The sequence below is a fragment of the Amblyomma mixtum genome, chromosome 6, assembly GCF_055824585.1.
Source record: "Amblyomma mixtum isolate Tamu chromosome 6, ASM5582458v1, whole genome shotgun sequence".
NCBI classification, from domain to species: Eukaryota; Metazoa; Arthropoda; class Arachnida; order Ixodida; family Ixodidae; genus Amblyomma; species Amblyomma mixtum.
In genome coordinates, this window is record NC_143017.1 from 147,622,430 (window position 1) to 147,649,963 (window position 27,534).

At 47.4% G+C, this 27,534-nt stretch overlaps 1 protein-coding gene across 4 annotated transcripts in view; it reads right to left on the reverse strand.

Annotated features, from left to right (window-relative positions):
• Fbxl7 (F-box and leucine-rich repeat protein 7) overlaps positions 1-27,534 on the reverse strand; it is a 74,022-nt gene that overhangs the window by 11,570 nt on the left and 34,918 nt on the right. For 2 of the 4 annotated variants that reach the window (XM_089549549.1, XM_089549550.1), the window contains 5 exons: positions 20,013-20,088; positions 17,332-17,715; positions 16,355-16,588; positions 15,273-15,562; positions 4,337-4,567 (listed from right to left, as the gene is read on the reverse strand). In XM_089549549.1, the coding sequence (XP_089405675.1) occupies positions 4,337-4,567; positions 15,273-15,562; positions 16,355-16,588; positions 17,332-17,662 (1,086 nt within the window). In that variant the 5' untranslated portion in view covers positions 17,663-17,715; positions 20,013-20,088. Of the gene's footprint in view, positions 1-4,336; positions 4,568-15,272; positions 15,563-16,354; positions 16,589-17,331; positions 17,716-20,012; positions 20,089-25,858; positions 26,169-26,310; positions 26,523-27,534 lie in introns of those variants that run through there. The other 2 variants (XM_089549548.1, XM_089549551.1) reach the window with 2 other exon arrangements.

Genomic DNA, 27,534 nt, shown 5'->3' on the forward strand with positions numbered 1-27,534 from the left:
CCTAGGCGGACTCGGAATGTGCGGTTAGCCAGGAAGTCGTTCAAGCAGTTCAACATCCTGCCGCGGATACCTAGCTCTGCTAGGTCACGGAGGATGCCGAACTTCCACGTAGTATCGTAGGCCTTCTCCAAGTCGAAGAAGACCCCAATACAGTGCTGCTTGTGGATGAACGCCTCCCGGATGGTGTTTTCTAGACGGACAAGGTGATCTGTGGTTAAGCATGCTTTCTTAAACCCACATTGGTGTGTATCTAATAGTTGCCGAGATTCAAGTATGAAGGTCAATCTAATGTTTATTACACTTTCGAAAGATTTAGCAATGCAGCTGGTGAGGGCTATTGGTCTGTAACTGCTAGGACTTGTTGGTGGTTTTCCGGGTTTGAGAAAAGGTATTATGACTGCTTTTTTCCACTCGTCAGGTATATTGCCAGTTATCCAGATTTTATTAAAGAATTTTAACAGTGCCTCTACAGCAGCCTCGGAGAGATGTGCAAGCATAGCGTAATGCACGTTGTCTGGTCCCGGTGCTGTCTTTTTGCCAGAAGATAGTACCTTATTTAATTCTTCTAGTGTGAGAGGCTGGTTATAATCCTCATGAACACCTGCTCCAGATGGGAATCTTTGTTTCTCAGCTATTGCTTTGTGTTTTTGAAAGGTGTTTGTGTAGTTGGATGAGCTTGAGATCTTAGCAAAATGCTCGCCCAGTATGTTGGCCTGTTCTTCTAAAGATGTTTGTGTCCCGGGTGCTGTCAAGAGAGGAAGTGTGAAAGGGGTATGGTCACCAGTAAATTTACGCACTTTTTCCCACATTTTCTTTGATGTTATTGAACTATTTATTGAGGAGACATATTTCTGCCAAGAGGTTTTCTCTGCATTTCTTCGCACATACCGCGCTCTGGCTTTTGCCTTCTTAAAGGTGAGTAGGTTCTCTGCAGTGGGATATCGACGCAGAGCGCTCCAGGCTTTCTTTTGTTGTTTTTTTGCTAATGTGCATTCTTTTGTCCACCACACTTTGTGTTTCTTTTGTGCAAGTCCTGTTGTTTGTGGTATAGCGAGTGTTGCGGCCGATATTATGCATTCAGTAAACTTCTCATTAATTTCATCTGTGCTAAGGTCGTCACAAAATTCCTTTTCCAGAGTGGCACTTTTTGTAAAAAGTGACCAGTCGGCGAGCTGAATTTTCCAGCGCCGTGGCCTTGTGGGGATGATTGGAGTGGACGATGAGAGCCTGATGATGGTAGGTAAGTGATCGCTGCCCATGGGGTCATTTAAAACATCCCATTTAAAATCGTTAAAAAGTAATGGTGATGCGAAAGCTAAATCGAGAGAGCTCATTTTTGCTGAGCTTGGACAGCAATATGTGGCTTTTCCCGTATTTAAAAGACAGACATTATTAGAAAGTATAAAATCTTCGATTGTTTGTCCTCTAGAGTCACAGCGTTCGCTTCCCCAAAACGGAGAGTGAGCGTTAAAATCGCCAACTACCAGAAATGGCTCCGGCAGTTCATCGATCAGGCCTTCTAGATCTTGGCATGTTAATGTGATGTGTGGGGGAAGATATATGGAACATATTGTTATGGTTTTGTAGCTGATGACGCTAACCGCAACCGCCTCAAGTTTCGTTTTCAGTTTGATTTCTTGAGCCGGGACGCCGCTTTGGGTGATGATTGCGACGCCTCCCGACAGTCTATTTGCATGTTCGCGATCACGTCTAAAAGTTTTATAATGTTTTAAGATATTTGAATGTTGTGGACCAAGATTGGTCTCCTGGAGACATAGGGCTAGAGGCATCACTGACCCTAGAATATGTGTAATATCACTGTAGTTCCTCAACATTCCTCTACAGTTCCATTGTATTATGAAAGCCATCTTAGTTTTGTGTTTGTACTGATTGAAAAAACTAGATCAAGTTGTTTATGGCCCCGTGACTCGGGGCCTGTCTCTTTTTGACCGATCCAGGGAGCTCCGCCGACCATCCGACGTGGACGGCGAGGGGCTGCCCGGGGTCGTGTCCATCGCCTCTGCGGAGGCACTGGACGACCGTGCAGGAGGCACATTGATTTTCGAATTGGACCTCGACCTGTGGGAAGAGGTCTTTGGGCCCGCCGACCCGGGGGTCTGCGTCCCCTCCTTTGGGGTAGGCGGAGTAGCGTGAGCTACTCCACCAGACGGCGCGGATGGCCCCACCACAGGCTCACTACGTGTGGCCTGGACAGGTGCCGAAGCCTGGTGTGGTGCGCCGCGCCCACGCACCACATCGGCGAAGTTTGTTTTTGCAGTGAAGGTGAATTTGTTTGTTTGAGAGTATTGCCTTCTTGCTTCTTTGAAAGAAATGTTTTGCGTAGTCTTGAGAGTAATGATTTCTTTCTCTTTTTTCCAGGACGGACAAGCCCTGGAGTAGGCAGCATGGTCGCCATCACAGTTTGCACACCGTAGGTTAGCAACACATTCTTCGGATTGGTGGTCCTTCGAAGAGCATTTTGCGCAAGTTTTGCGGCCGCGACAACTCTGGGAGCCGTGGCCAAATCTCTGGCAGTTGAAACATCTGCGTGGGTTGGGAATATACGGTCTTACATTTATTTTCAGGTAGCCTACTTCAATGGATTCGGGTAATGTGCTCATGTTGAATGTCAAGATCAGGTGTTTGGTGTCCACTTCTTTGCCATCCTTCCGGATCTTGATCCGGTGGACATCTATAACTTCTTGGTCAGTAAGTCCTTCGAGCATTTCCTTTTCAGAAAGGTGGACAAAATCTATTTCAGAGATGACGCCTCGTACAGTATTCAGAGACCGATGTGGGGTCACAGAGACAGGGATGTCCCCAATGGATACAATTGTTGCAACTTTTGAGTGTTGTATGCTGTCGCGCAGTTCAAGAAGTAAGTCGCCACTGGCCATTTTTGACACCTTGTAGCCAAGGCCTAAGGCATCCGTCAAGCGTTTTGAGACTTGGAATGGGGATATTATCCTTGCTTGCGTTTCTTCTGCTTTACTATGAATGACATGAAATTTTGGAAAGGATACTTTTCTTTTCTGGAAAAAGTCATCTGCTTCGGTCCGCCCTCTCTTGAGAGAGCGATCAAGTTTTGAAAGGGGGGGAGCCATAAAAAATTGAGGTTTTTCGGTCATGGTGCCAGCCACCCACCATGGAGTCCAACAAGGGGACGCGACAGGTACTTGAAAGAAAGTCCTGCCCACGCCAGCTGTACACCTTAACTATAACCTAATATGACTCAACTCAGGGTAGTTGGTCACACACGGTTAACCCTCGCCGCCAGGAAAAAGAAAAAAACAAAGAAGAGAGGAGGATACAGGAAAGTTGTAAGAAAGGAAATAGGAAAGTGAAAGGTAGAGGGGAGGGGAGGATAGGAAAAGGCGACTGCCGATTTCCCCCGGTCGGGTCAGGCCGGAGGTGCCGTCTACAGGAAGCTGGGGCCAAAGTGGTGTGTTGCCTCCGCCGAGGGGCCTTAAGGGTCCAAACGCTCGGCATCGGCTCAACCACCAGGATCCTCTTTTCCCCGGACACGGCGATGCCACGCACGGCTAAGCACGGATGCTCGGGTCCGTGGTGACGCATTGTTCACCATCATCCCCCTGAGGGGATGTCCCTGCGGATGCTCGGGTTAACCCCGTGGTGTCGCCACTCACCAACGTCTGCATGCTGCAGACGCCTCCCTGCGGGGGAATTTCTTTGGAGGAGAATTTCTAGAGGCCCGTGTACTGTGCGATGTCAGTGCACATTAAAGAACCCCAGGTGGTCGAAATTTCTGGAGCCCTCCACTACGGCGTCTCTCATAGCCTTAGTCGCTTTGGGACATTAAACCCCATAAACCAAACCAAACCATTCCCTGATTGATGTGTTCTTACTTAAAATTTTTTTTTTGTACATTGTACGTATGGGCCACACCCCGAAAATTGGCCTTTGAATCTGGAAAAAAAAAAAAAGGGCAGCCCCGACACGCATTTATATGGTACGTACTTCGGTAGACCTTTAACCCCAAAACAGCCATCAGGCTAGTTGCACACTACAGGTAAAAGTATGCAGAAAAAATACTTTGTTTTCTTCACAGGCACTGCTTGTGTTTCACTCATGCCTGGCTGTACAAGCATGCATGCTGGAAGCACTGGGAGTCAAGAGGTGCCACAAGCTTTCTCCAATCAGTGCTCCCAATGGAAGTGCATTGGGGAGTGAGAAAACAGGAAAAACTCCCACTCCAAGACTTTTTTTTATGCACATTCGTTCAACCAGCCTTCAACCACGCTCCCCATGCTTTCCCCACTGCCCCTTTCTTCCGCAGTGTGCACGGCTCAGCTCTGCTGAAGCCTGTCTGGCTCACCTCGCACTTGCCCACGTCGAGTGCCCTTAGCCTGGGACAGGAGCGTGCCAGGACCTCGAGGGTGGCGTCCGAGACGGCCTCACAGCCCCGGGCATTGAGGTAGCGCAGTCGGTAGCAGTGCCGGCAGACCTGCTTCAGCCCAGCATCCGACACTCGTTCACACTTGGCCACACTCAGGTAGCGCAGGTGCGGACCCAGCTTGGCCAGTTCGTACAGGCCAAAGTCAGTCACCTGCAAGAGTCGAGACGGTTGGGTGAGTGCACTCCATCAGTGGGCTGAAGTGGGAGCAAATGGTTCAGAGCGTGCATTCGCGTTCGCAAAGCAAAATGGGCATAAATTCCATGGCAGCACAGCTCACAAAGCAAAATAGTAATTGCCAAATGTGTTGCATGCATTCTAGCTCACCTGACAATTACTGCAACAAGATAAAAAGTTTCTACAAGTGTAGCAGTGAGAAAACAACAGCTGGCCAAAACATACTTTTGTCCTCTTGTGTACAAGGGTCAAATGCAAAATGGCTGACAAGCGCAATGACGCTCAAGAACATTATGCAGCTATGCCCCCTACCCGCGCTAGCACAAAGCATGCCTGGTTACGCTCAGGACAAAGAATGTGCCCAGCGCTGTGGCCACCTTGGCCTCAAAGTCATAACAGCATTGCACATGAAACGGCACTACCGCTTTTGACGGACCAGGTCCACAACAATCATACTGTCATGGACCAGAAGACGAAAAAGTCGGCAGTGGTATGGGACGGAGCACTCGCGCCAGGCCAGCAGCCATTACCGTAAAACCCCGCGTATAATACGAACCCAAATATAATACCAGGTGAAGTTTTAGAGACGCGAAATGGGAAAAAAAAGTTTCACCCGTGTATAATACGAGTGATGCAACGTCATAGAAGACATTTATTCAAGTCGTATCCTGCACTTCACTTCAATCACTTTCTTCTTCAGTAGCGCTTTCTTCGGACATTTTTTTGTCCGACAAATCATCCCAAATGTACTCATCTTCCGTGCTATTGAGGGCGTTCGAGATGCCGCACTTCTTAAAAGACCGACGCACAAGGTCTCCTGGGATGGCCGCCCACGCGTCCACGATCCATTTACACAGCGAGGCTGGCGAAGCCCGCTTCAGCTGCCCGGTAGGCATCACTGCAGGCTCACATGAGTGCATCCATTGTGCGTAGCACCGCTTGACTGCGTCCTTGAACGGTTTGTTTACACAAACCTCAAGGGGCCGCGAAAGCTTCGTTGCGTTCCGCTGCACGCGAAAAGGGTTTCTTTCTGTCGTCGCCATCCACGAATGCTTCCTTCGACGACACCAAACAGCCTCCTGGCCGCACGGTTGCCGGTGTTCTCCGCAGCTAAAATCACTTTTTGCTTGAAATCAGCCGAGTACTGTTTTCGAGACCCTGACATCGTGCTCCCCAAAACAATATCCACTTCATGAAGCGTGCCTTACATGCGAGCACGTGCGTTGTCAACAGGCACACGGCACACCGCGACTCCCCGGCGCACCCAATGGATCAACAAAGAAACGACGCCGTGACGTCGTTTGTCGAGAGTAACGAAGCCAAGAGATAGCCACGCGCCAATAGCAAAGCCAGGCCGTAGCCACGCCGCAATAACGAAACCAAAACTTCGAGCAACTTCGAAAATTTTTGCCTGGATCCGCAATTAGTATGAAGCGGAAATTTAAGACACTAATTATGGGAAAAAAACTTCGTATTATATGTGGGTTTTTATGGTAAATCATGTCATTGCCACCTGTCATCATGTCTCGTCGTCCTACTTGCTGCCACATGACATCTGGTGCGAGGTGCTGGCAAGGCGATCCTTATCAGCCCAATCCCAGAGTTTCGGAACCTGTTGTCCGTCGAGGTCTTCAGTTGCATGCTTGTAGTTTGCACCTCCCGGCATGACCCCAGCCTACCAGATATGACTTAACATCGCTGCTCTCTACCATCCAGCCCTCCAGCCCCATCCAGCAGACACAATAACATGACTACTACGACCCCACTGTCCTCAGACCCCACATGAGAACACAGCACCCTCGCCCCTGCCGATGGGCACCGATGGGTGCGATCATGGGCTTCGGTGCTGGCTTCCGGTGGTGGCTCTGAGTCATCAAAAACCAAGCTTCACCCACTCATCTCTTTCAACGCAGCGGCAAACCCTTCATCTTCTCTTTTCTAATTCACCATTCTGTCATGCCCATCTTCATGTTGTGTGTTTCACTATCAGTGCCATTCTTCTAGTTTGCAATCGAGACGATCGTTCGGTGGCTCTGGGTCGTGTCACGGACTAGAAGATGATGAAGTGGGCAGTGGCACGGAACAAAGCACTCGTGTCAGGCCAGCAGCCATTAAATCATATCACTGTCATCATGTTGTGTCCTTCTGCTTGCCATCACAATGAGTACCACATGACTGGCGGCTGCAGCGTCGGCAATTTAAGTGCGGTGCTTAGAGGGTGTGGTTGTAGCTTGCACATTCATATCACTCGTATCGACATGGGAGAATGTTCAGAACAGACAAAATTTTGCCCATTGTACGCAATGCACTCCAACCAAGGAATTTTACAAATTGGTATCATCGTGATATTAGTATTAACCATGACCGTATCCTCGAGATTCTGCTGCACTTGATTAAAACCATCACAAATAGCAAGGCACAGCTTGCATGCAAATGCAAACACAGCTCAGATAACATGCACACGCAAGCCGGACACAGTATCCTTGCACCCATGAGCTGCAGCAGCTCCGTCATCCTCGCGTACATGAACAATAAACATAAAACGATTACAGGCTCTACGATAACACAAAGAACATGGACAGCACTGTCTGCAATGGGCACAACAAAAACAATGACAAAAGCGCATTGCAAAACAATAAAAAGAAGGCAGAGACACTTAAGACTGCTTATGCGTGAGAAGGCGTAAGCCTGCCCGCTCACTTCATGAACGTGGTCGCCGCGCACTGCGTTGTGATGTAACCTGATGCCACGCAGTTCGCAATTCTAGCTCTGCTGGCTCTACGACACACCCCTTCTGACCTGCGCACTAACTTCGTGAAGGCAGTCGCTGCCGTATCATGCACGGCCTGTGTTCAGCCTTAAGGGTATGACGCGATAGCTAATGGGCTTAATGCCCATATATGCAGAATTGGTCCTTCTGTAATCAACATTCATATATGAAGTCCTCATACCACTTCTGGTGCAGTGGTGGAATCTGTGCAACCCAGGGTGTTCCAAGCAACCTCCGACGACCAATCATTAATTTAACCACCACCTGCCACGTTGCATGAGGACGCCACCTTTTATGGGTACCATAGAGTGTTATCACACACACACAAACAGGTTTCCGCTCAATTGGGCCTTAAAAGCATCCCATTGTGCCTTCTGGACTGATGACCACGGCAATCAACAAATCACCTTTACGTTTTACTTTGACACCATAGCCATTTGCGCTACAGTCAAACCTGATTATATCAAACTTGGTTAGATTGAATATTCATGCATATCAAATAATTTCTGAGCACCGCAAAAATACAATGTGAGTGTATAGGAGAATGTACAGCTATACTGTACAAAAATTACCCGTCATATCCGATAGATCGAACTTTGGGCAACACCAGGTGACTCAAGAAGCTGGCTTTCCATCAAAACATTTCTGGGGGGTTAGCTTCCCTGCAGGTCCGATTGAACTTCAGTCAACTCTGGCCGACTTAAAGGGAAGCTGAAGAGTCTTTAGAATTCATTAAAATGCTCACGTGTAGATGTGGGAACCTCGTAAATCATGCGGGTGAAATTTTTTTACAGATTCATAACTTGGGAGCGATGTAATCGCCGTTTAAAATTGCACGGTAGCTCCGCCCCCCGCCGAGCGCTGCTGATGACCCTGGCGATGCGAGCCGAAACCGGAAACCGCGGAGTGGTGACGTAAACACTGGTGATCCATCGCTTCGCAGCCTACGCGACCGTGCTTGTTTCTACGTGCGTGCCATCATAAGCTGCTTCGAGCTGCTGTGTGTTCCTGTATTTGTGCGTTTTTATGTTTGTGGCGAGGTACAGAAACGTGTGCAGCATCGAATGAAGCGGTGGACCCATCATGCCGGCGTTCTGCGCAGCCTTCGGCTGCACGGACAACCACGGCCGCAACGATGTGGTCTTTCATTATTTCCCGCAAAATAAGAAGCTCTCCGCGAAGTGATCAAGTCGCTGCTGTGAAGCGAAGGGATTTCAAGCCGTCAAAGACAACAGTGCTATGCTCCGCCCACTTTCGTGATGAAGACTATCACCAGAGCCTGTCGACAATGCGGTCATTGGGCCTGTCAACAGCTCGACTGAAACCCGGCGCAATACCGCCTGTCTGTTTTCTGATAATTTCATAAATTTCTTGGCAGCAGCAGCAGTCTGCTTCATTCTCCACTGGAATGCAATGAACGCAGGAACGCCTGTTTTGGAAGTAGAGTGCTTACAATGACATCACTCAACTGCCAAAAATACATTTCTAATAACGCATGTAGTCGTGAAAATTGCCGACGGCCGCATGGCTTCATACATTAATAATAATAGTATTTAACTGTGCGCCAAGTGTGCTACAGCCGGCCTTGCAATTCGTCCTGCTCAGTTGCAGCACAAGTCCATCAAGTTAGTGAAAAAATCACTTGCCGCTAGATCTGAGAACAAGCACGATAAAGGCAACCGCAAACGGATGAAAGTATTCTTAAAAGGTCTTGCAGCATGAACCAACTCGTCTAAACAAGGATTTTAATTTACTGCTAGCTCCCATCTTGGCACGCAGAACGGAAGGCGCATGCTTGTCATCTAGACGAGTTCTGTCGCAAAGCGCTGCGAACTTCTGTTTTACGCGTATGTTACAAACCGAGTCGGCATGCAGCGACCATGAAGCGATGTCAGCATAAAATTTGCATGCAAAAAGAGCCTGATAACTTCTTGCGCATGCCAATGATCTGTGTGGATTACAAGCAGATTGTCGGCAGCACCGACAAGCGGCAAGACAAAAATGCCGACGATCACATCCCGCTTATATCGTATCAGGAAAATTACGTGGAGCAGTGCTATGCTGCATTTGCTCGCCTCACAATTCATCCATCATATCTCTGAATATAGTTTGGCAAGGAAAGTATACTCCCCAAAGTCATTTCCAGAAATACACGTGGAGATGCTGACACTTCGCTTTCGTTCGAGTCAAAATCACAGCTTGCGCCAGCATCATTTCTTTCTTGGAGAGGTTCTCTGTATGCAAGTGGTTCTAACATGTAGGGCATGACGCCAAGATCCTCCGGGTAATCTTCGATGTGTTCCATCGTCGTATAAGAAGCACACCAACAGCCTCAAACCACCGAGCACCGCGCTTCATGTGCAGCAGCGGCGGCGGCCGAGCCGGGCCGACCGAGCCAGCGCCATTGTTGACGTCACGAGGCGCCCGTCCAATCACAGGTGGCAACGACGCGCGCGAGCTCGCCCGAGGAGGCTGCTGCACTTTTCGCCAAATAAAATAGGTTTGCGCTTTCCTTTGCCTAATTTCGACGATAAATTCGAATTCCGAGAGTGGAAAACTGTAAAGTGCAGCTATTCACTCAATTTTTCTGGGAAGCCTTTCAGCATCCCTTTCTTTATAAGGTGAGTTTGATGAAACTGTCGAGGGTGTTGATGATTTGTGAAACCAAATGCCTGAATTTCCTGATGCTATTTGTAATGGGCAGCCGTCAACGACTATGTCTCCGTGGACAACGATGACGAGACCGCAGAAGAGCTTGCGGATGAAGAATCACTGCCGACGTCGTGGATAACCAAGACACTATTGATGCAAATTGTGATGAACAAGAACTTGAGAGAACCTGAACCCAAGTGCTTCGACATGCTCTGTGCATTCAGCACGGTCCGTCGATATTATGCATCGGTATAAGGCTGAAGTCTCAGCTGTTCAGAGCCCATCAATAACACCGAGAACGTGTTCACTCCAAAGCTACGAAGATGAAGAAATATTAAAGAATTCAGCGGCGATACAACTGTGAAGCCAGCAGAGTGGTAAAGGAGATAGCAGGCAGCAAAACGGCGCACTCGCATTCGCATGCGGCCCCGCCGACTAGCAGCAAATCGAACAGCAAATGGTTTGGTAGTTTTGCATTCTAATGCACGCGCAACTGTTCATCCAGAAAGACGACCGTCAGCGCGGGCAAGCTGGAAAAACTGCACACAGTCTGTGCCTTTGCCACTCGCACCTTTCGCAACTGCACACAGCGACACGGCCATGCTGATCTTCCTAAGCCTGCCTTGCGCGCACCCATGTACATGTTGGTCTGATGCAGTAAAGATTGCAAAATATGGAATAAAAGTTTTTTTCAAAAGACCGGAAGTTGGGGATGTGAAAATTATGCCCAGGTGCAAATTAAATTACGCAAGTAAATACAGTAGCTGTCACAGAAATACCTTTTTCCATCTCCATGTGTTTGTATGTTGTTAAATTTATTGCTACTATTATATCGAATCCACAAGCGTTTTTTTTTTTTTTTTTTGCAATTTTGATATATGTGGTTTGGTTTGTGGGGGTTTAGCGCCCCAAAGCGACTCGGGCTATGAGGGACGCCGTAGTGAAGGGCTCCGGAAGTTTCGACCACCGCGGCCGGGATCGAACCCGCATCTTTCGGGTCAGTAGCCGAGCACCATAACCACTGAGCCACTGCGGCAGCTCGATATATGTGGGTTCGACTGTATAATAGCCAGACTTCCGAATGCTCACCCACCACCATCATCATGCCATCTCCAACGCCCTCTGCCGCCTGTCTGAATTAACCAAAGCATGGACAAACTCCTCCAAATTAACGGGAGTTGCATGCCATACAATGGTATGTACAGGAGCTGTCAGAAGTAAATGGAAGGCAATACAGTCGCCGACCGATTTTTCGGACTCGGCGGGACCCGAAAAATGGTCCGAATAATCGAACAGTCCGAAATATCCGTGAACTTAAAAAAAAAAAACGAACTTTTCAGCGAAAAACCGGCTTTCCAAATCGCGAAAATCGCCGCTCCCCATGTTCCGCCTACAAGCGATAATATTACACTCTATCTGAGTCATAACCGTGCTTTCTTCATGTCAGCAGCCTATCTCATCATGATACCAGATAGTGGGGCGCAAATTTCCGGAGCCCTTCACTACCACTACGGCGTCCCTCATAGCCTGAGTTGCTTTGGGATGTTAAACCCCAATAAACCAAAACCAAGATAGTGCGGCGCAAAGGGCGCGCGATCGCATTGATAACGGTACAGCGGGACAGCTGCAGCGTCCGCCGCGGCTTGGACGACGCACCCCGCGGTGCGTGAACTTAAAAAAAGACTTTTTTGTGTAAAACCGGCTTTCAAAATCATGAAAATCGCCACTCCGCATGTTCCGCCTACAAACGGTAATATTACACTCTACAGTCGCCGACCATTTATTCGGACCTCACGGGGACCGCGGAAATGTCCGAATAAACAGGTGTCCGAAAAAAAAAATTCAGAAAAAAAAAGAGAAAGAAATCGTTTATTTACATGCACTGGCTGATCCCGGGCTGGCGTTGCATATGTCTCCTCGCCCAACGCTGCCTCTCCTCCTCCTCTTCTCCGTTCCTTCTTTCACCACCTCCTCTACTTGCCTCCTCCCCCACATCGTTTCGAGAGCCGTCAGGCCTCATCGCATCTGCACCGCTGCGTGCTACCACGGCGCTCTCGCGGGCTTGCTGCCGCCGGCCTGGCGTTGCATAAGTCAATGCTCACGCGCGCTTCAACGAAACGTCTTGATACTGCTACTCGGGGTTCAACAGACCCCTGCGATGACAAAACGCCGGCTGTAAGCCGCCCTAGGCTAATATCGCATCTCCAGTGCTGCGTGCTACCACGGCGCTCTCGCGGGCTTGCTGCCGCCGGCCTGGCGTTGCATAAGTCAATGCTCACGCGCGCTTCAACGAAACATCTTGATACTGCTACTCGGGGTTCAACAGACCCCTTTCGATGACAAAACGCCGGCTGTAAGCCGCCCTAGGCTAATATTGCATCTCCAGTGCTGCGTGCTACCACGGCACTCTCGCGGGCTTGCTGCCACCGGCCTGGCGTTGCATAAGTCAATGCTCACGCGCGCTTCAACGAAACATCTTGATACTGCTACTCGGGGTTCAACAGACCCCTTTCGATGACAAAACGCCGGCTGTAAGCCGCCCTAGGCTAATATCGCATCTCCAGTGCTGCGTGCTACCACGGCGCTCTCGCGGGCTTGCTGCCGCCGGCCTGGCGTTGCATAAGTCAATGCTCACGCGCGCTTCAACGAAACATCTTGATACTGCTACTCGGGGTTCAACAGACCCCTTTCGATGACAAAACGCCGGCTGTAAGCCGCCCTAGGCTAATATCGCATCTCCAGTGCTGCGTGCTACCACGGCGCTCTCGCGGGCTTGCTGGCACCGGCCTGGCGTTGCATAAGTCAATGCTCACGCGCGCTTCAACGAAACATCTTGATACTGCTACTTGGGGTTCAACAGACCCCTTTCGATGACAAAACGCCGGCTGTAAGCCGCCCTAGGCTAATATCGCATCTCCAGTGCTGCGTGCTACCACGGCGCTCTCGCGGGCTTGCTGCCGGATAAACAAACAAAGCGGCTCCTGGATTGCCTTGAGATGGCTTACTAAGCTGCGGCCGGAACTGGTGTGGCGCGCCACCATGCGGCGCGCTACCGAACCACGCGGAAACGATGATGATGAGCGGGAATTTGCAGTAGCGCCACCTCGCGGGGCAGCAAGGAGGCTCAGTTCAAAACAAAAATGGCGTTGAGTGAAGTGAACCGCGCGTCGGTGAGCGTCGGTGCGGCAAGTGCTGCCGGTCGAGTTGGCTCAAGGAGTGTCCGAAAAATCAAACGAGAGGCTGCAAGATGTCCGAACTTTCGGCAGTTGTTATACATTACGGTCTATGGGGAGAGTGGTGGTGCCACGAAGCAGTCTGAATAATCGAGCATGTCCGAATTTTTGGAGTCCGAAAAATCAGTCGGCGACTGTATCTGAGTCATAACCGTGCTTTCTTCATGTCCGCATCCTATCACATCATGATACCAGATAGTGCGACGCGGCCGCGGTCATGCCGCGAATGAATGCACTCGCTGCGCGAAGCAAGAACAGTCGGTTTGCATGGGGCAATAACGTTGGCGAAGACCGCGAGGTAACCCATAGGTAACCCGCAGGAAGACGCGAGCGGGAGCGAGCGCCTCCGATTGCAGTCCCACCCTCGCCCCCGTCTACCGCGTTTGCTGTCCCGCTGTACCATTTTCAATGCAATCGCGCGCCCTTTGTAGGCCATCTCGATGGCAATGGAGAGCTTCTCATATCTCGACATGGAGGAACCTCCATGTATCTCGACGATAGAGAACAAATAGCCAAACCTATCCAAGCCAGTCCGACTGCGGCCGCCGAGCCGATTCCGTTTAAATCCAAGATGGCGCCTTTCGCAGTGGCGGCAAACGGTTTGGTAGTGACAGCGATGCCCGCTTGCGTCTACATTAGGCCGAAAAAACATATTTTCGGTTGAAAAACGATCACTGCAATATTGTTGGCGTCTATTTTAGTCCGAAAATTCGAACATTTAGACTCCGCAAATTCCGAAATATCGGTCGTGAAAATGTACACGTTCCTATGAGGTGCGAGACGGTTCCTCAGCGAAGTCTGAAATATCACGCTAGTCCGAATTATTGGAGTCCGAAATATCGGTCGGCTACTGTATTACCGAAAAAAAATTTAATAATTCCCCCCCCTCCCAATTCATGCATCCTTGAATACATATGTGCGGCCTAATTGTGATTTTGCGAATTGCACTGTGCACTAACATACATGGAGATTTAAAGAAATTCAATTTTTTTTGACAAAGTCGCCTTCCATTTACTTTTGGCGGCGAGTGTACATTTAACAGGACCGGACAGACTGTCCAAATTATCCAGCTTTCCGAATTAATGAGGTTTTGCTGCACACCTGAAATCACTGCTGCCACCCACTGCCTCTCCATTTGGACTCTTCTTTGGTGCGACTACCGAACGTAATCGTGTAAGGACGGCACTTTTTTTTTCCCACGGTTTCGATGACTTGTGGCCCTTACCCAGGACCAGCGTTGTACCATTAAAATTTTTCTGACTATAGAGGAGTCCCAATTATGTGTCCCTTTTTTAATGCTGAAACATGCACTTTTATGGTGAATTAGTGCAGTCCCTGCCAAATACATAATGCATTGAAAGTATGGATGGCTCTAGATTAATTTATCTTCATGCAGTTCTAAATGAACCAAAATCTCAGCAAAGAGGTGTTTTTATATTCTGCCTCCACTGAAATACAACAGCAGGGAAATACCTTGCATTCAGTGGTTATTTGTTTTTTTATATGTAAGTTTTTTTGTGTCAAACTATGCAGTGTTACATAAACTAAACACCTATACTATGTTAATGCCTTTGCAGTGTACGATTATAATATTTACTGTTTACTTATTGTCTGCGTATTATAACAACTAGCAATGTTTCACCATTTTGTTATTCTTTCTATAATACTACCGACATTAGCCTTATTTTATGCGTTATTTGATTGTTTTCGTCACAGCTCGGTTGTATTTTCGTTTTACCGTTTGTTGTTTTTCTTACCATGCTGACCAGTTGATTGTTCCAATTATGCTTGACCGCGTTCTGTTAACCTTACTAAGCCCTCCCGCCACAATCCCAAATTGGGATTAGCAGTATTTGTAAATAAATAAATAAATAAATAAATGCCACAGCATGCAATCCAACAAGCTGGTAACACAGTGGAGAGATAAAACAGATTGAGATCTTTCCTCGATTTCAATTCGACCCTCAAAATTGCAGACTGCTATCCCTGAGCATCACGAGTACAGGCAGGAGTGGCCCCCCCTCACCTGGACACAGTCACTGATGCTGAGCTCCCTCAGCACGACGCAGTAGCTGGCCACGCACTTGAGGGCGGCATCAGTGAGGCGCACACAACGTCGCAGGAACAGGTGCGTGAGCTGTGGGCAGGCTCGGGCCAGGGCCTTGAGCCCCGAGTCCTCCAGGGCCTGGCAGTCGGTCAGGTCCACGTACTGGAGGTACAGCTGGCCCCCGCCCGATGGAGCCAGGCCCCCCAAGGACTCGCTCACTTCCATGCTGGCACCATGCCTCGGACGTACACTCGTCACCTGGTAGCATCCTGCACATGCAAGGCAGGCCAGTACTATCAGTTCTGGTGAACAAAACTAGAGTCGGTCGGTCAGTGACACTGCGTGAAAAGAAAAACAGGGAGTGATTGTCACAGTGGAAAAGCTTTCCTGGATGGCATTAGAACTCTGGCACTGGGCAGTAACCAAAAGACCGATACAAATCATGGGGAGCACACCAAGACTCCACCTCCTCAGGTTCAGCTTCCCCACAATGTAGTTCCCACAATGGATGCTACATGGCTGACATATGCAGCAGCACTAGGGAACAGGTTTCTCAGTCTTCAGCCTTAGGAAGTCATCGCGTATGGACGTTCCGGTGACTGCTCTCTCTGCCAACACGACGAAGCCTAGTGCAGAGACGCTACTGGTAAAATGCAAGTTGGAGAAATTTTCACTGCACTAAAATTTCCGATTTGGAGCACTTTGGAACGTCGATTTAGGGGCAATCTGAAATACTAAAATTTCGAACCTGGAGCACTTTAGAGCAATAAAAGTTTTCATTGCAACTCAATGTGCTGAGGTGACATACACCATTAAGTTTGCAAAATGCTTGTATTTGGTGTATGTAAACATGCATACACTGTTCTAAAGCTCTGTAATATTATTGCTTCGAATTGAGAATTCACTACTATTCGCACATGCCTACTGTGTAACACTGCTGCGAGGAGATTGTACTGCATTCCCCCCCAATCTCCACATAAAGATCTTTAGAATATTTAAAGAGACATGATTGCAAAAGTCAGTGAATGACTTAACAGAAATGAGAATGCCAGAATGCTCACCAGTGACATCGAGGCGCGACAGGTTGAGACAGCGCGTGACCACTTCCGAGACACCCAAGTCGGTCACCTGGGAGCAGCCGCGCACTTCCAGTGTCCGCAGCTGGGGGCACCTCCGGGCCACAGCACTCAGGCCACTGTCCGTAAGGCAGAGGCACCCATTCAGGCAGATGCGCTCCACAGCAGAGCACACACCGGGGGTGTCCCGACTCAGCAGGCGAAAGAGTGTGCGCAGGCCTGCAGCAACAGAGGCGTGGGAGTTGTCATACCTTGTCTACGTGGGCTTCGCCACAAGAGCTTGCCTGATGCACCTTGTCTGATGCAGTTTGTAATAAGTTGTGATAAGTTTTTCACTTAACAAGATAAGCACTTAGCATCCTACACAAACAGCCTCACAGGCAAGCACTGGAAATGGAGAAGATTGCATATTGTCAGTTGAATTAAGGCTGCACTTGAATGTTTCTCTGCAGATTTGCCTTTAAAAGTGAATATTTTTGTACCGCAATTCACGAGCAGTGCCTTATGTGCTGCATGTTAGTTCTGTGTGCCAATTTTCCACATCTGTCGTGCGCATCCCTCAACCTTTACCAGTGACAGCCTAAAGTCCTAGGACAGGCATGCTTGTTGTTTTTCTTTAGCTTTACCCAAAGTGTGATGATGACATGCTTGTGATGCACTTGGTGCATTTGAGGACTGCTTTGTTATTTTTGTCGTTTTTTTTCTGTGATGTGTGCGGCACACTGTTGTAAATGTAAGAGCTAGACAAATATAGTGGGTCACCAAAGTTTTAGCTACAGTATTATTTGAGAGCAGCTAATCGCACTCATCAGCTTCGTCACCTTCTAGTTCCCTCTTAGTTACAGTGGCATAAGTTCACCGAATGAGCAGTTCAGTTTGCTTTAAGAGTTTGCTAAGCACTAAAAGACGGCTCGCATAGCCAGCAGGTCATTCTTTGCTTTTGAGGCACGATCAACACTGACCCTGGTCGACGGGCAGATGCTCCGATGAGAGCACAATGCTGGTCCACAGGCGTGGCTCCCAGGCCAGGAAATACCACCGGCGGCAGACGCGTGCGCATCGACACAGCTCGTCACTCGACAAGCAGGCCAGCACGCGGAGCAGCAGGTCATCTGGCAATCGGTCAAACAGGCAGCGCGTGCTTGCCGGCCGCTGGTGGTGGCCGCTGCCTGTGGTCGTGGTCGGCCATCCCGGTGCGGACAGCAGCGTGTGGTAGCCCAAGTCTCCTGGTGAGGAGCTACGACCCTTGGGAAGGGCACCGCCGAGGCCCGACCCCCCCGCCACACACTCCATGGCTCAGCTACCCCTGCAGGTGCACAGGGGTCCCCAGGTGGTGCCAGGAACCCCTGCGGACGACAGCAAGAAGGGAAGGAGGCATGCGGGGTAAAAACGTGCCTCACTTCTACGAACAACAACGTTGAGGATCCCCCCTACAAACTAGCGTGAAAAGCGTTGGTAACTGCCATCTATAAAGATCACATTGCTGCAATGTAAATGCATCAATTGCTGCCCCCCGCCATCTAGATCAAAGAAACAAGAGCCACTAATGTCTGAACTAGGAGGCTTATGTCTCCGCTCACCAATTATGTTAGAAATTAATACACAGGGCCCTTTGTTTCAGGGTTTCTTCTTTCCTTTTATCAGGATTTGAAGCGAATATCTATTTCCTGAGCTAAAAAACTGCGTACAGATAGTTTTTCAGGAATTACTCCGAGTTTTTGAATTCCTTGGAGATATTCTGGCAGCAAAAACAATTGTAATGATTATCAATTGTTCTCCCGCGGAAAATAAAATGGTCTACCTAGCTTATTACTTTCAAAAACAAGTGACATTGGCAGGTTTCGTTTTGAGCCTGTTTATCAAATCATACATACATTTTTCCTCATTCATTGCAGTTGCTTTGCTTCACATATCACCGTCCAAATGCACAGCACTTCTGCACCTATGTCAGACATGCCCGATTTTGCATGGAGACCACACAAACATTCATAAAAGCGGCCATTTATAATTCAAACGGTGTTACAAAAGGATGCCATCACTGTGGATAGCACATGATACAACCCTGTCAACATGACCGTATGAATAGGATATTGACTCCTCTGGCTGCCTCCTTCCAACAGATACTATTCAAACTTAACCTACGACAAATCAATACAATGGATACGATTCGCTAAAAACGTCTCAAATCACCCTCAGTCAACTGAAAACACCACTCTATAATGTCTTTATGACATCTGGGGAGTTTCTGTGTGGTGCCTTCAGGTTTTCTCAGTGCCAGGTTACATTTTCTTCAAGGTATATTTCTTGAGGCGAGATCGTGCAAAAACCAGATAAAACAAAAGGGTTATCTGAAAGCAGAGGGCCCTAACAGTATATAAAATACAAAATGAAAAGAGGGCCAGAAAGAGGGAACGGTGCCTCGGAGGAATAATTTCAATCGAGCCAAACTAGGAAAGTCAACAGATGCACCCATAGACACACACAAAAAAAATCGAGCCCCTTAGCTGAGCGAGCACGACAAAGAATCACAGTAACAAAAAACTTCGAGCATAGCCTGAATGTTATAAAACAATATATTTTTGAATGAGGGCAACTACACAACTATTGCTAGTGTTCCTGGGTGAAATAGAGAAAAACTTGCAACATTTCACATAGTACAAGGAAGCAGTAAACTCTCCCTTGTTAACTCTGCTGCTGGTAACAAAAGACTACCACACAGTAGCTGTAATGCTTGCAAGCACTGCTTTGCCAAGTACTAATTGCTGCTATTTTTTTCCCCTTTACAACAGCCACTGATATAGATGGCCACCAGCAGCCAAAGTCACTAAGGCTAGAATGAAATAGTCTGAGCCCAAAAGGCAGATGGAGAAAACAAATAAAAGTCTAACAATAGACACAGGTCAACCCCTGCATATTCTGTCCTTGTCTTTTGGGCTAAAACAATTTCATCTCAGCATGTGTCCAAACTAGCCTAAACCAAAGTAGTCTTGATATTAGTTTCTTCTCCTTTAGTGATGCCTACCTTTCAAATATGTTACGAATGCACTTAAAGGGTCCCTCAAAAGTAGTTCAGAAAGTGGCTATCGAATGTGTGCCTTATGCAGAGTAAATGCCAATGAGTGTGCACGTCGCGTACAAGTTCTAGTGAGCTGATAATTTACAAAGAATGTTTCCAAATTCCAGCTTTTGCACCTTGTGACGACTTGAGGTAAACCCCACGAAAGCCCGTATAAGACAGAGACCATTTTTAATTTCCAATATCTCTGGTGCTACATATGCCACATCAAAAATTTTTGTGCGAAGATCACAGGCAATGCAGTTCCTGTCAGCATTTCGGCCTTCTTTTAAATTCTCGGTGGACACCATTTCAGTGCCCCTTTAAGCAGGACTCTGATGAAAGCTACCTCATTCAAAGCATAATGCTTACGTCACTAACGCTATTAGCAAAACCAGTGAATGAAGATATGAGACACACAGGTCCGCACCTGATAAAACCATACTCAATGAGGGCTCCAGTTTGGAAAGCTCAGAGAATTTCCATATCGTGTAGACAGCAAACAGCAAAACAAGTCGTTCCATGTCTTGGGAGAGGCCCTCCTCAAATCAAAGCAAAACAAACACAAACAAACTGCTCAAGGCTTACACAGACTAGGGAAGCGCTGCACTGTGCCCATAGCAGCAACGACTCTGTCATGGCTCGGACTCCTCAACATGCCCATCTGGGGAGAAAAAGATGAGAATAGGATCTCATTTCAAGAGTACAAAAACACTTCACAAACAGGAAAACTTCCAGATGGTTATACCTAAGGGTTGAACTTTATGGTTTTCAGTTTTTAAAAATCTGGTGGACTTTTTTTTTTCAGTGCTGATTTCAGAATGCAACTTCCGTTTTTTTTTATTCTAATATTATTTTCTACGTAACTACTGGTAACATTTGTAATAATTGGTAACATTATTAGTAGCATTTATCTTGGCCCTTTTTTTTCTATAGAACACACAGCTGATGTAGCATTAATTAAGACACAAATTGTGTATTAAGAGCTACGCTTGCAGAAGGAAGTTGTTGCTCGGAACAAGACGACTGTGCATCACGTGGTCCGCACTGACACCACTGCACTGACACGCCAGTATTCCCATGTTTCGAGTTTTGTTTACCTGCAGCAAATTAATAACACATATAAGTTAATGCAAAAAAATTGATCACTTCAACTAAGTTGGAGGAGGGAGCCTACAATACCATTTGGTAAATTTTCCAGGTAATTTACACTCCACTTCATACACAGCATGCAATGCTATGGAGGCTTCGGAAGTAATGTATCCACGAAACAATATTACTCCACCACATACCACTTGTTCTTCTGCTGCCTCGGTGTGCATTTAGATGAAAACAAAAAGCGGTATAAAATGAAATGCAAACACTGAAAGTCACGTTCGAAGAAGCTGTGAGACGATCGCGTTCGGGGCCTCTGGCCATAATTTTCACTGAGTGTGAACTACTTTTTAGACGCGGATGGAGTCAGTGCGGTTCACTCTATCGGCTGCATACCACACCGCCACATGCCATTCTTACTTCTCCAAGTCTTGATGAGTTGCACGATGGAAATTTGTTAGGAGGCAAAATGAAGAGCAGGAGGTTGCCAGTCATGGCGCCCGTGATTTGTCACAATGAAATACGCCGGTGTTCACTCTGGTTGTATGGCGAATTAATTTTTGGGCACGGACTTAGCCTGCGTGAACAGGTGCGCCAGCTTCAGCGCGTTGCCTTGTGGGTATGAAACAGAGTATAATGCAAGCAAAGTCAAGCTCACCGCCTTCAAGCAGACTCAGCTGCACGCCAATTGTGGTCCCTTCAGTGTTCAACTGTGTGTGCACCGCGTTCAGCAATGGCAGCACATTTACGTGTGCTGTCACACTGCTTGATGCTTACGAGGGGGTACCCAAAAGAAACCGGAATAATTTTTTGAATCGGCAAAGCTTCTGTAGTACCGCGTTTTGCCGCTAGGAGCGCATAGAACGAACATTTCAGAGTCAGTAAGCCGAGTGCCGTCGCTGAAGGAGGTCAGACTAGTTTAGGCAGAGTTTTAGAGTGATGACTGTTTTGTGTGAGCGTCATTTTTGCAATGGCTGATGTTCGTGAACAGCGTGCGCCGGTGAAATTCTGATTTTTTCTCGGAAAAAGTGGAACGGAAACTCTTGAAATATTCAGAAAGACGTTCAAGGACGATGCTATGGGGACAACTTAAGTGTTCCTGAATTAAATCCTGAACAAAGCAACAGTCATGCCAATGGAAAACTTCAAATTCACCTCGCCTCAAGAAAGCTCGTCAGGTGAAACGAAACCTCGAAACAATGCTGATTTGTTTTTTCGACGTGAGAGGAGTCGTCCATTCAGAATTTGTTCCGCAGGGTCAGACAGTTAACCAGGCTTTCTGCTTGGATGTTTTGAAAAGATTGGGCAACAGTGTTCGGTGGAAGCGGCCTGATTTGTGGCCGACGGTGACTGGTTTTTCCACCATGGCAATGCCCCTACTCACACAGCCCTGTCTCTACGACAAATTCGGACCAAAAATGGCATGACCTCTGTTCCTCAACCCTCATACTCACCCGACCTTGCCACGTGCTACTTTCTTTGTTTCGTAGAATGAAAAGACAGGTGAATGGAAAGCGTTTCGCTGATGTTGCTGAGGTGAAGAAAAAAACGACGGAGGGACTGTCAAGCATCACAAAAGATGAATTTAAACAATGTTTTGAAAAATGGAATGAAAGATTCGACAAACTTATTATTGTAAGTGGAGAGTACTTTGAAGGATATTAAAGGTCTGTGCTTAAAATGTGAACAAATAAGTTCAAACAAAAATAAGTCCGGTTTCTTTTGGACTCCTCGTACATCCATGTCAGTGGTTGCAACAGCGACTGACATAAGCTGCAAGAAGTGCGTGTGTCGCGAGCATGCCTTAATCTTTATCCATCAAAGCTGGGCAAGCCCATGAGGTGTCCAGTCCCAAGATGTGACAAGTCCCGTGAGGTGCAGTCCCAGAGTCATGCAGAGGAGCAGCACTGCTCCAGTGTGGCACCACACACGCACACAAAAACTTAGTGCCAGTAAGTGTGCTTGTGATGACATATAGGGCAAGAGAATAACATTTCAGCATAAGGTGTGGCCCATTACAAATTTGTCTGAGCTTGCCATTCTCGACTGTACAGCTTTTCCTGAGTGATACTTTACTGACACTTCCTACACCTGAATGCCTAAACAACGGCCTAACACGTTAAAGCTTGCCGTCATCTGCAGCAAGGCATAGTCAAAAGCAGTGTGGTGTGCTTGGAGAGGTGAGTATAACGACAACTTGATATAAGGTAAGAGACGGAGCAATCTTGTAATAAAATTTGCAAAGTGTACCCATGAAGTTCCCTGAAAAACAAGCTGCTGTGGCATTGCCATTTCCCTAACTATTTCTTACACATGCCATGAAAGCAGCAACCTTTTCACTTCACAGCTGTGACAGTATTGGTGCCATCACAGCTTGAGCACGTCAGTTGCTGCTCGAGGTTCTCTAGAAAGAGTTACAGCCAGAGTCCTTTGATATTTCACTGGCCATGAAACTTCCGCATACCACTATGAAGGAGCTCTGTATACTGAGACTATGCCACGGTACTGCATTGAATTTAATCACGCTGTCTGCCCGTCGCCACACTGAATCCTTAAAATTCTTACATTGTATCATCAATTCCTCAGTAAGGCTCTCAGCTAACCATTACATTAACTTTGCACCATTATCATCTACAAGAAGTCATCACGAGCTTAATTTGATACCGTATTTTGCGCATGCTAATTTGTTCAAATTCAGTTTTTTTTTCCCGTTCAATAGAAGCCTGGAATTCTCTACCTGGGTCCATTCGTTCTTTTCCATTTCAAAACCTTGTAACTGCCGTTGAAGACGCATAATAGCTGTGTATTCTTACCCTGCCGTTAACAGTTCCTTTCTTGTTTGATATTTCGTTTGTGATTTTTTTTTTTTGTAGTGCTCAATTTGTACATTTTGCTGCATTTTGTTACCTTGCATTTTGTGTTTTTCCCACTCCTGCCATAGCGCATATAATTGCGCTGCAGTATGTATAAATAAATAAATAAATAAATAAATAAATAAATAAATATCACGGGGTACATACAGCCTTCTGTTTCAGGAGGTCAGTACTTTTCAACATGCACTGGCCTCACAGATCACACACTTGTGTGTGGTCATGTAGAATGCACCAAGAACACTGACAACTGTGATATTTCACTGACAACTTATGATATTTCAGTCTTCCTTGCGTGGGACCAAAGAAAAACACTGTATGGGTTAATTATTAGTTCACTGTAATCCGCTGTTCGCTGTTTACTAAACGAACAAATTTCTGCTAAGACAGTCATTCAGCTCAGTTTTTAGTGGTGACTGCCACTTTTCCACACAGCAGAAAGCAAGACTGATAACAATACCACATATATATCCCGTATTTTGGCAAGCTAATTCATGGCTTCACAGTCAGAGGCTGCTGACAGAAATGATGCTGTCAAATCTCTCTTCATACATATTAAGTACATGATGTTATCAAAAGGTATTTGTTTTCATGGGCCAGAGAGCACTCGCAGTAAGCGTAAGCTAGTTGCGCAGACTTTGGTGAGCAGCACAACAAGCCATTCTGTCCCACAACAATTTATTCCTGTTTTCTGCCATATCCATTTGCATGTTTAGTTTTATTATGAGCCACAACAGAAAAAACAAACAAACAATACAACACATAAAGAATAAAAACAGATTTTTCCCTATCTGAAAGAAAGCAAACTGGGAGCTACGATGGCTGCCGTAGTGGAGTTCTTCCCAACCAGCTGGAACTTGCATATGCCCCTTGAAAATCTGTGCTAGTAGTGCTACTTGTCATCATCATCATCATAATTTATTATCCCTTAAGGGCCCTGGTTTGGGCATTACATAAAGGGGGGGGGAGAAAGTATGGCCATGGTCATATTTGTACAGACAAAAAAATCAGAAAATGGGCACATGCACAGGTGGAAGGCGAACCGAACCATCCTATGCCACTGTATGCCGTGACACAGGGTTAGCCTGAGCCACCATGGGAACAGCTTTCCAGCCCTAGAGAAGCACATCCAGCTCACAACAGGTGCCAAAGGTACACACCTCCCATTGCCAATGGCATTCTTTTGTTTCTGAGGCTTTCCCTCTCCTCAATAAATTTGCTGGTACACTGGGAAGTAAAGGGCTGACCCACAAAAGAATGAACCACCCTGACACTCACCAAAGCACACATCATCTGTCTGTGCTTTATCTTCCTGTCTAACCATGCGCTCATGGATGTCGCTTTCAATGATACAACTTGCATGACAAGTTTCAATGACAAGTTTAACTAGCATTAAACAGGAAGGATGGTTGTAGGGTTCTTCTTTTAACGTGCTGGGTGCAAAGGAAACTGATTAGAACGCACCTTTTGACTGGATAAGACAGTATGTGCCCCTTGCTACCTGTACAATGGAATTATAAGCAGCTTACAATGTTTTATTAGAGGACTGCCCTCATCAGCATACGTATGGCTTCATGCAGTATAGCATGCCAATGGGAACTGCTCAGTGCTGGTGAGAAACTATGCTCTGCTCGTTTTGTACATTCCTGACGACTTTATACAAGTCATAACATGCTATTCGTGGAACAAGGCATACTTTCCAAGCAAACTAAGGAGCTTTAAACAGAAAGTATCAAGTAATTTTTCTTTTGCATCCCGAAAGCAATACCTCACACTCTAAATGCACAACTCTGCAAGCAAATTTTTACAACATTCACTGAGCTAACAAAAAGCTCCAGATTGGTTTATACAAGTGTACCCCAGATTTTTTTTTTTTTCCTATCAGGAGTGTTTGTCTTGTTTTATCATAGTTTAAACTCTCTTCAGTGTGCTCTTTGATAAAAGGCAACTCTCCCTTCACATTGACAATGACGTGCTTTTAGCCTTTGTCACTACATTGTGGCGATGAACCAGTAGCAACGGAACGTAGGTCTTGAGAATGCCCGTTCTCACTGCTACGTAAGAGACAACACCAGTAAGCGTAAGAACTATACACAATGCGCTAGAAAACGCCGCTGTCTGTTTCAGTGCCGCAGCGTTTATCCTGTCCATCACGAATGCATCATTACTGAGAACTTACAGGAGACATGCTATTAAATGCTCTGTAGCGTTGCTTAAGAACAAGAAATCTACACAAACGGCCAAGTGCGCCAACGCAAAGCGTACAAAAGCGACAGCCAAAACTTAACCGATAACTTCTCGCAACCAGACACCAGAAAAAAAAAGAAGAAAGTATGGTGCAAATCAAACACGAAAAGTGAGAATCAAAACTCATTCTCTCTCAGAGGAAAAGACCGCGATCGAGCAATTCTGTTTTTTCTCATAACTGCTGTTAAAGGCGCGGATGCGTCATTGATTAACAAAAAGTACCTGACACCGCCTGAACGGGGCGCACGTTTTGAAATTCCGTATGTGGAACACGGGCGATTCACCCGGCATACATCGCAAGCGCGCAGGCTGGTCAGGTAATGCTCCCACGGATTCGTACCGTCAGTTTGACAGCTACCCCTCGACAGCGGAGCGCGCAAGACACTGCTCGCAGTGCGTATCGAAGTCAACTTTGTCGATCGAATACAACGTACCTCGTAACCCTCCAACGCTGCAACACACCTGCCAGGTCAAACACCGCAAAAATGTCAACGTCAAGAGCACGGGGCACTTCCAAAGCGACAGGTTATTAGGCCTAGAACCCCCTTCCTTCTCCTTGGCAGGGCCTCTAAAGAATGCGAGACATTTCTCGATCGGCGCCAGAGAAGTCGCGGCAGCCAGCGCGGGATAAAAACTAGTGCCGTTGTTTCAACGAAATGCAGGAATTTGCTCACCACAAGACAATGAGTATTCCAGAAGTAACTTGTTGCTCATATCCCAAAGAGCGCTGGCGTAACATGCACGCACACACACACCACCAACAGCCGCAGCCGCAACAAACTACACAACGAAAACACACCGCTGACGCACAAGCGCAGCGGTGGCGCCCTCTCTACCCTCTCCCGCCATTGAAGTGGAGCCTACTGCTCAACGGACCGGTAGTCGCAGCATCGGCACGTTAATAAAGCGCACAAGGTTTGTCACCGACTTGAACAACTACTGCCATATTCATAACTGCGGGAACAATCTAGCCGTAATCACTAGCATACATTAAAAAGGATCAATTTTTCTCATTTACACGTTGTTCTTATCACACGATGGCAAACAACATAACAGGAGCGAGTTGTGCGAACAGAAGCGATGTGCGCGTCGACAACCGCACAGAAGAGCATACGATATCACATAGTGCCTATAGTAAGATCGCAACAAAACATTCTATCTAGAATTACCGAAAAAAAAAAATATTGTTTAACGTTGGTTTTGGCGGCACACGTGCAAGTACGTATGTACTACATACATGCATCTCGATAGCTCACACACAAATGTTGCAGTTCAGGGGATGGGGAAAAGACGGATGGAGGATTGCGCAGCACTATAACTGTCTCTTTACGAGGCCCCGCAACGGCACTGCGCAAATGGAAGTGGTTTTATAAGGATACAAGAGAGAAGGCGGGTCCGGAGTGGCAATGGACAGTTCGAGCACTTTCAAGGCAGTACTGCCGCTCCCGTCAGGGATCCGTGCAAAAACCTCCTTCCCTGCACACCTCCTCGCCCCAGCGCTCAGGAACGAGCGGCCCGCGTTTCGGCACTACCGGTTTCAGGCATGCCCCCAAGCGCCGTCCGTACTCTGGCATTTCTTTCCTCAACGGAGAAATTATTAAGGAACAGTCCACGAGATCGGAATGTAGGCACGAAAACAGGGCCAATCGTATCACCTCGCCGAGGCAACCAGATCTCGCCGTTTAGCAGCTGGCCGTCGTCCCCAGCAGCAGCGGCGCGTCTCCTCGCGGGTGTCGTCTGCTCCGCTCGGCAGCAGACGACTTCCGCCCCGCGCGCCCGCGAGCGCGCGCTCGCTCCGGCGTTTGTCCGGCGCCGCGCTGACGGCGACAGCGACGGCTCGCTCTCTGCGGCCGGGTTCAGTCACCGAACGAGGTTGCCGCAACCTTGGCACCGATTTT